Raw genomic sequence first — 8631 nt, 5'->3', positions numbered from 1 at the left:
CAGTGTTGAAACTGATGTAATACTTTCATAATATGATGGCACGCACTATGTAGGGGCATGGACGAGGGATGCTTTTATAAGGTGTGAGGTAGTCCTTGATGGATTGAAGGTTTCAGCCTAAACTAATTGCATTTTTGGTCCTCGGATTGTGTACAAAATTGCCTACCAGTACGAGCTGTGCATCTAAGACTGTGGTTTGAGGCATTTAAATTCAAATTATGTCAGAGTGTAGGCGGCTTAATCGTTTAGGTATTTGATTTTTTTAAAAAACACGTTCTTGTGGTGTCCTTTACCATTACCTCTCTGCACCGAAAACACGTGAGTATGAGGAAATATAAAGATTATGTGGTTAAGGGTTCACACTGAACTGATGGGTGTGGTGGAAAAAAATCAGAATATATATATATATATATTTTAATGCAGAACTGTTTGACTAAATTTAAATTGAAGGACAAGAAAATACCTCCCTCTCTCTGTCACACACACATACTACCTATCTGCCCGAGGGACTTGAGATAAAACACACATTTATGCTATCCGACAATATCCCTTCCCCCACTCTACAGACTTGAAGCTGAAGAGCTATTTCAGATTGACTAATTTCTCTTCCCTAATGAATGCTCCCTTTGCTCGCTGCTCTTTTGAGGTTAATTGTGCATGCACGGATCCTGCCCACAACTTCCTTTCTCATAAAACCATAACAAAAACTTGGTTACCCTTTCTGGTATTATCTAGACCTCTCTCCCTCTCTCTCTCACGCGCACAGAGACACGTCCAATCTGGGCTCCAGCATCCCAGCTCGAGAACGGCGACTGGCTCTCCCGAAGTGCTGAGGAGAGATCTGCTTTGTTTCCAGCTTCGGTGGGATTCAGAGATCTTTGAGCAATCCCACATCTGTCATTGAGATGATTTCACTTTTTACCGTGATTGTCCTTTCCAGTGTAGCTGATGGCATCCCCAAAGGTGAGTCTGATGTTAGGACTTGGCATTTTCCTTCTGGGTAGAACAGTGATCCAGCAGAGAGGTGAGAAATCCATTGGCAACTGGGGCTTATATGAAAACTATATGAATACTGTAGGACAAGCTGTGTTTTCAATGCATCTGGGAAATACTGTTGGGATTGATTACAGCAAAAATCTTTCCATTCCCTCCAAACCCGTTGCTGAAATATACACACGTTTCTGTAGATATCCAGTGTGGTGTAGTGGTTGAGAGTTTCGGGCTAGGATCTGGGAGACCCAGGTTCGAATCTCAACTTGTGCCATGGAAGCTGGCTGGGTGACCTTGGGCCAGTCACACACTCTAAGCCTAACCTACCTCACAGGGTTGTTGTGAGGATAAAACAGAGGAGAGGAGAATGATGGAAGCCACTTTGGTGGGGAGAAAGGCAGGTTACCAATGAATTAAATAAATAGGAAATATCCCGATCAGTGTTCCCTCTAAGCTGAGTTAGTGTGAGCTAGCTCACAGTTTTTTAGCCTCCAGCTCACACATTTTTGTCTTAGCTCAAGGAGGATGTCTCCAGAGGAAACTAATTTATGCAGCAGCCCAATCGCTTGCTCACAACTTTAATTCCAGTAGCTCACAAAGTAGAATTGTTGCTCACAAGACTCCACAGCTTAGAGGGAGCACTGATCCCGATAATAATTGCACATATATGGGTGAGTTAGTATTTCTCTTCTATAAAATTATGGCTCCTGCTAATCAGTGTTCCCTCTAAGCTGAGTTAGTGTGAGCTAGCACATAGTTTTTTAGCCTCTGGCTCACACATTTTTGTCTTAGCTCAGAAAAGATGGCTCCAGAACAAATTAATTTATGCAGTAGCCAAATTGCTTGCTCACAACTTTAATACCAGTAGCTCACAAAGTAGAATTTTTGCTCACAAGACTCCACAGCTTAGAGGGAACATTGCCTGCTATATATATTTTTAAGAAGTTCCTTTAACTGGCTACCTGCAGGAGAGTTAGTGAAGTGGCACATACAGTAAATAACATAATACGTTAAATTAAACCATAATGCATTAAATCAAGCTATTTTCTTTCACTCGATTTGTTGTGATCCACCCCGAGCCCATTTGGGGAGGGCGGAATAAAAATCCCTAAACAAACAAAATATTTTCCCTGCATGCAATGGGGTATTTCTGATGGATCTAATGCATTCAAGTCGAATGCATATTCAGTTTTATTTTAAGAACCTCAGGTCAATGTGTTGTCGAAGGCTTTCACGGCCGGAGTTCATTAGCTGTTGTTAGAGATTCCGGGATGTGTGGCCGTGGTCTTGGCATTGTAGGACCTGACGTTTCTCCAGTAGCTGTGACTGGCATCCTCAGAGGTATAACACAGAAAGACAGAGTACTCTCTGTGTCAAAGTACTCCGTCTTTCTGTGTTATACCTCTGAGGATGCCAGTCACAGCTACTGGAGAAACGTCAGGTCCTACAATGCCAAGACCACGGCCACACATCCCGGAAAATCTACAGCAACTAACGACCTTCACGTTGCTTGCATCCTTCCCCTCTCCCCCCCCTTTATGTTTAAGTGATTTCTCTTCAAGATGCTTATTCGTCATGACGTTCTGCGCTTCTTCGTTGCAGTCATGGAAGTGACCCAGCCGGCCTTCCTCGTTGTGAAAAGAGAGGAGGCGGTCCACTTCATCTGTGATTACAGCTGCGCCGGGGATGCAAAGCAGTTCCAAATCACTTTGCACAGGCGGACAGGCAATCAGTCTGTCCAGATCTGCGCCTCGTCCTTCACGACCAAGTATGAGCCGTCTCTCATGGAAGAGCCCATCCGCTGCCAAGTCCGTCCCAGTCACAACAGAGTCAACCTCACCCTTTGGGGACTGCAGGCAACTGACGCAGGTCTTTATTTCTGCCAGATGGAGCGGATTTATCCCCCGCCTTATTACCCGGTCATGGGGTCGGGGACCCAGCTCTATGTCATCGGTGAGCATTGTTTGGTATCAGGCGGGTTTCAGAGGCATCGCAAAGGGAATTCACTGATCTCTGTAGGTGGCCAGTCCCACCTCTGCAACCCAGGGTCTTAGTTTCTCAAAGATTGTTTGTCCCCAGCGGCCAACCTACCAGGGATCTTGCAGCCCAAGCTATCCTTGGGAACCAGCTGGTCACCGATATTTTCTAGGCCTGTTGATCTTGGTCTTGGTCATTGGAAAGCCTTGAAGGGGGCACAGAGGTGAGGTTCTGGGTTTGATCCCTATGAAGAAAGGTTAAGGCACTTGGGGGCTCTTTAGTTGGAGAAACGATGACTGAGGGGTGACATGATCAAGGTTTACAAGAGTATGCATGGGATAGAGCAGGTAGAGAAAGGAGTACTTTTCTCCCTTTCTCACCATACAAGAACTCATGGGCCCTCAATGAAATTGCTGAGCGGTCAGGTTACAACGGGTAAAAGGAAGTACTTCTTCACCCAAAGAGTGATTAACACATGGAATTCACTGCCACGGGAGGTGGCAGCAGCTACAAGCATGGATAGCTTCAGGAGGGAATTGGATAAACATATAGAGCAAAGGTCCATCAGTGGCTATTAGCTGGCCACAAGGTATTGATAGGAACTCTCAGGCTGGGGCAGGTGATGCACTGTATTCTTGGTGCTTGCGGGGGAGGCAACAGTGGGAGAGCTTCTAGTGTCCTGGCCCCACTGCTGGACCTCCTGATGGCACCTGGTATTTTTGGCCACTGTGTGACAGAGTGTTAGACTGGATGGGCCATTGGCCTGATCCAACATTGGCTTCTCTTATGTTCTTATCTGCCCCCACTGCTGGACCTCCTGATGGCACCTAGTATGTTTGTTCACTGTGTAACCGAGTGTTGGACTAGATGGGCCATTGGCCTGCTCCAACATTGGCTTCTCTTATGTTCTTATCTGTTTCATTTTCAATGGTCCCTTCTCCGAATGGTCTTGCCTCAGGGGGAGGGTCCTGGGTTGTGGGGAGAGATACTACCATTAGTGGAACATATCTATCTTTAGGGATCCCCATGGATGATGTAGGATCTGGCAGCACTTAAGTCTTCCAGCCTGCCCCTGAAACACAGGCGCTGTGATTTTCTTTTTACAGGCTTCAACGGGAAGCCGCTGCCTGCCTGTGTACAGAAGGGATTAATGTACATCAGGCCTTTCAATGGCTTCCCAACCCAAAGTCACCTTTAGGTGAATGGGATTTCTGACTGCTGCTGGGAAATCAATGGCCATAGTCAGTCGGTAGCCCAGCTTTTCAACACGGCCTCTATCATGGCCTCTATCACAAGCGCCGCTTCACCTTTCCCCAGCCTTTGAAAAGTATAGAAACATCCAATTATTCCTGTTAGAAGAGCTTTTTTTTTCCCTGGGGGAAGATGGCGGAATGGACTTCCAGAACCTCTTTGACAAAATTCGTTTAAAAAAGGTTTAAAAGTTCATGAGTTTTCAGTATACAGATTGCAAACTTCATTTCCCTCTTCATTTTCCAGAAAAAAGAAAAGAAAAGAACAGCCCTGCCTGTTAGTAGATCTATTTTTCTAATAGCCAAGTTGCCCCCTCCGTGTGGATATCTAAATCTGCACATCGGGGACACTTGGGGGGCAGGGAGCTTTTCCTGCACACTTGGAGCAGTCTCCAGGTGGGCAGAAAAATATAAAAAGTTGAAAAAATACGGGGGATACTTAAATCCCCCCCAAAAGTAAAAGAGCATTCCCTGCACATGCACAGAGAATGCTCTGGCCATTGGGGGGAAGACTTGGTGGGCCCGGCGGCTGGGAGCCTCTCAGGCTGGGTCTCACCATTGGTGTGTGGGGGGGGGAGTGGGGGAGAAGGCTCACCTGTGGCTGCTTCCTCCTCCTCCACGTGGAGCTCCCCCCCCCGGTGAGTATTGCGGTTTCCCCCTTCTTGTCTTACCTAAAAGTGTCGCCGAGTCTTGCCAACTTGGAGATGACCAGAGGGGTTACTTACCCAAACATGAGAGGGCAGAGGAAAGACTAATAGTGCACTCTGACATAGTGTCACACCTGTCTAAGTCCATTAAGAACATCAGAGAGGCCAATGTTGGATCAGGCCAAAGGCCCATCCAGTCCAACACTCTGTATCACACAGTGGCCAGAAATACCAGGTGCCATCAGGAGGTCCACCAGTGGGGCCAGGACATTAGAAGCCCTCCCACTGTTGACCCCCCCCCAAGCACCAAGAAGACAGAGCATCCCTTGCCCCAGAGCCCCTAGCTATACCTTGTGGCTAATATCCACTGATGGACCTCTGCTCCATATGCTTATCTAATTCCCTTTTGAAGCCATCCATGCTTGTAGCCGCCACCACTTCCTGTGGCAGTGAATTCCAAGTGTTAATTGCAGCATTAGAAGAGACTGTGTTTAGGATTGCACTGTAAGCTGTGGTTTAAAGTCCTGGAAACCTTTCGTTCGGTCACAGACTTTGTAAATACCAATAGAGACAGAGCTGCCAAGGGGGTGGGACAAAAGGGTCACTCTGGGGGCCCTTTTTCCCTTGTGAAACACTGTAAGGCTGCGGTCACGCACACCAAAAAATCCACTTCCAATCCACTTTCAGTGCACTTTCCAACTGGATTTTACTGTGTGAACTGGCAAAACCCAGTATATATTGTAAAAGGAGCCAGTTACCTGTCTGATTACAGAATACCATTTTCGTAATCCTACCCTCAGAGACACTACCTTCCCCTTATTGAATTCCCTGAAGGAGTAAGCCCAGTTGAACGAAGTGGACTTGGCTTCTGGGTAAATAGGACTGCACTGTCAAATATATTTTCTGCAGCTGCTGCTAAGAAGGTGATGCTCTCATTACTGGGACAAATCAGAGAAAACGTGTAGAATGTGTTCGGACCTGTGGTAATTTTTTATAAATATATATTTCCAGACCCAGAACCCTGTGTAGACCTCCACCTTTACCTTTGGATCGTGACTGCGGTAGCTTCTGGGTTGCTTGCATACAGCGTTTTAATCACGGCCTTCCTTTTGAGAAAGGCGGTAAGTACCATGGTAACCGCACACTAGGTGAGAATTTGAGAGTAAATTTAGAGAAGTCATTAATTTCTCAAGTATATCCTAGTCAGGCAGCTTTGGGTCTTCTGTCTTTTGGGAACAAAAAGAGAGTCAACGGGGTCTTCTTTCTCGAAAAACACATATAGGAGTTGAGAATTCATGTTCCGAGCCTCTGTTATGGCTCTAATTGCAACGACGAACTTCATATACACTTGCAATGATATTGCCATGAAGCTAAATGGAATCTGGAATTTTGGTGAGGTAAGCTATTGTCCTGAGGGCTGAAGAAGTGTCAAGAAAGGCTGGAATAGCTGCAGTGCTATTGGAGAAGTGGAAAAGAAATTCATTGCAATGGTTGGGTTTGGGAACGTTCCCCTGACAGTGGTGGTGGTGGTAGAAAGGGCTGTCAGGTTCACTTACAACTTGTGGTGACCCCGTAATCAGTCAGAGGTGAATAGAGGTGGTTTGCCACTCCTTGCGTCTGTGTAGAAACCCACGTCTTGCCCTTCCTTGGTGGCCTCCCATCAAAGTACTAATTTGGGCTGACCCTTGTAACGATATGAGCTTATGTTATTTTGGGCTGACCCTGTTTAGCTTGCCGGATCTTACAAGATGAGGCTAGCCTGGACCATCCCGAAAGACAGGAGGCAACATCAGGGGTAGGCCTCAGCCTCAATGCCCAGTTCTTGGCCCTCCAGAAGAACTGGCTGGCCTCTGTGTGAGACAGGATGCTGGACTGGATGGACCACTGGTCTGATCCGGCAGGGCTCTTCTTATATTCTTAGGAAGGCCTCGGCCTCTCTACCCTGTTGTTGGCCCTCCAGAGGAACTGGTTGGCCTCTGTGTGAGACAGGATGCTGGATTAGAAGGACCACTGGTCTGATCTGGCAGGGCTCTTCTTGTGTTCTTATGAAGGCCTCGGCCTCTCTGCCCTGTTGTTGGTCCACCAGAGGAACTGGTTGGCCACTGTGTGAGACAGGATGCTGGATTAGAAGGACCACTGGTCTGATCCGGCAGGGCTCTTATGTTATCCCAGTCAGGGCATTGGTATGGTAGCCAAGAGTAATTTTAGCCAACTCTACTAAATTACATTAATGCTCTCTATGTGGTTAATCCACCTTCTCACAATAGCACATTGAATGAAGGCCACTAAATGGCTACTAGACATGATATTTTGGAGGTCATCCCATTGCCCATTTAACATATGCACTGAGGTGGGGGGATGGCAGAGAGAGGCAAGGAAAGTGTGCAAGGATACCCGATTCTTTTCTATCACCAGAATTAACAAGACATATCTCTCCATTTGCCAAAATGTACCACATTGCCCTATAGTTCTATCACCAGAATTAACAAGACATATCTCTCCATTTGCCAAAATGTACCACATTGCCCTCAGACATTCATGTCTCCCTGTTAAGAGAATGTAGAAAACTTTTAAGATCATGAATGTGTATTTTTGGGATATGAATATAAGATTGGTGAGTGTAGTATGTCCAATGGAGATTAGCAACGTAGAGCCAGTTAGGTGTGGTGGTTAAGAGTGGCGGACTCTAATCTGGGAGAACCGGGTTTGATTCCCCACTCCTCCACATGCAGCCAGCTGGGTGACCCTGGGTCAGTCACAGTTCTCTCAGAGCTGTTATGTCAAGAGCAGTTTTCTCAGAGCTCTCTCAGCCCCACCTACCTCACAGGGTGTCTGTTGTGGGGAGAGGAAGGGAAGGAGATTGTTAGCCACTCTGAGACGCAGAGTGAAGGGCGGGGTATAAATTCAACTCCTCCTCCTCCTCCTCTGTGTGGAATGCAGAAGTGGATTGTATATCTTTGAATATACATAGCAGAACATTCACAGCAGCATGCTCAGAACATATGTGGCAGCATGAATCTCTCTTAATTTTTTTTAAATTTTCCACAAAAAAGCATCTTACAACTTCACTTACAACCTATCATGGTACCAAGATTCTTCCATTATTTTCAGTTTTATGAAATTACACTTTACAGCAGTTTAGGAATGCATCACTTTGAGGTTATTTCAATCCATCTATAAACCCTCAACCATAAATTCTCAAATACCTCTTCATTTTTACCTTGTAACGTAAGAGTTAACTTTTCCATTTCAGCCACGTCTAACAATTTATGTATAAATTCTTCCCTTGAATTTCTTGTTGCTGCAGTCTCAGACCTAACGTAATAATTTTCTTTCTTTTTAAAAACAGGTACTTAAGAGAGTGTATTCTGTCCCTGGCACCTACATGAAAATTGCACCAATGTAACTGGAAAACGACAAAGAAAGCTGTTCACCTTCCTGCTCAGAAACAGGAAAAAAATTACTATGCTAACTGATGGGATGAAGTGTCTAATACAGTGTGTGGGGGGGGAGATTTCCTAACAAATGGGAATTTAGCTTCCATGTTAGATCCAAATGAATGGGGAAGTGAGGCATTAATGAAAATATTAGCTTTATTCTACAAAGCTATCGTGTGCTTGACTGCTTTGTTATCTGTCCACATAATTCCATAAATTGTACCCCAACGGCATTTCCCTCTGTAAAAAAAAATCTCACAAGGTAGTGGTACTTAGGGCTAGCTAATACGATAAGGAGATTGTGCTTGGAGGTGATCCCCCCCCTTGTTT

The 8631-nt window shown here is 45.7% G+C and overlaps 1 protein-coding gene across 1 annotated transcript; it reads left to right on the top strand.

The window, feature by feature from the left end:
• The first annotated feature begins 761 nt into the window (after window positions 1-761).
• Window positions 762-8270, top strand: LOC107113240 (cytotoxic T-lymphocyte protein 4-like). The gene is made up of 4 exons (XM_015414540.1): window positions 762-963; window positions 2593-2943; window positions 5876-5985; window positions 8214-8270. Exons 1-4 carry the CDS (start codon window positions 906-908, stop codon window positions 8268-8270), a joined length of 576 nt encoding a protein of 191 aa, XP_015270026.1. The 5' UTR covers window positions 762-905.
• Window positions 8271-8631: the final 361 nt, after the last annotated feature.

Source organism: Gekko japonicus, unplaced genomic scaffold, assembly GCF_001447785.1.
Source record: "Gekko japonicus isolate JY-2015 unplaced genomic scaffold, Gekko_japonicus_V1.1 scaffold538, whole genome shotgun sequence".
NCBI classification, from domain to species: Eukaryota; Metazoa; Chordata; class Lepidosauria; order Squamata; family Gekkonidae; genus Gekko; species Gekko japonicus.
The sequence above is the reverse complement of the archived record's forward strand: the minus strand, read 5'-3'. Positions and strand labels throughout refer to the sequence as shown.

Excerpts from the sequence above, each read along its gene's own strand:
- LOC107113240 (XM_015414540.1), top strand. The coding sequence starts at position 906 with ATGATTTCACTTTTTACCGTGATTGTCCTTTCCAGTGTAGCTGATGGC. Across the intron at positions 964-2,592 it reads AGCTGATGGCATCCCCAAAG|TCATGGAAGTGACCCAGCCG; the intron begins GTGAGTCTGATG and ends TCTTCGTTGCAG. Across the intron at positions 5,986-8,213 it reads CCTTCCTTTTGAGAAAGGCG|GTACTTAAGAGAGTGTATTC; the intron begins GTAAGTACCATG and ends TTTTAAAAACAG.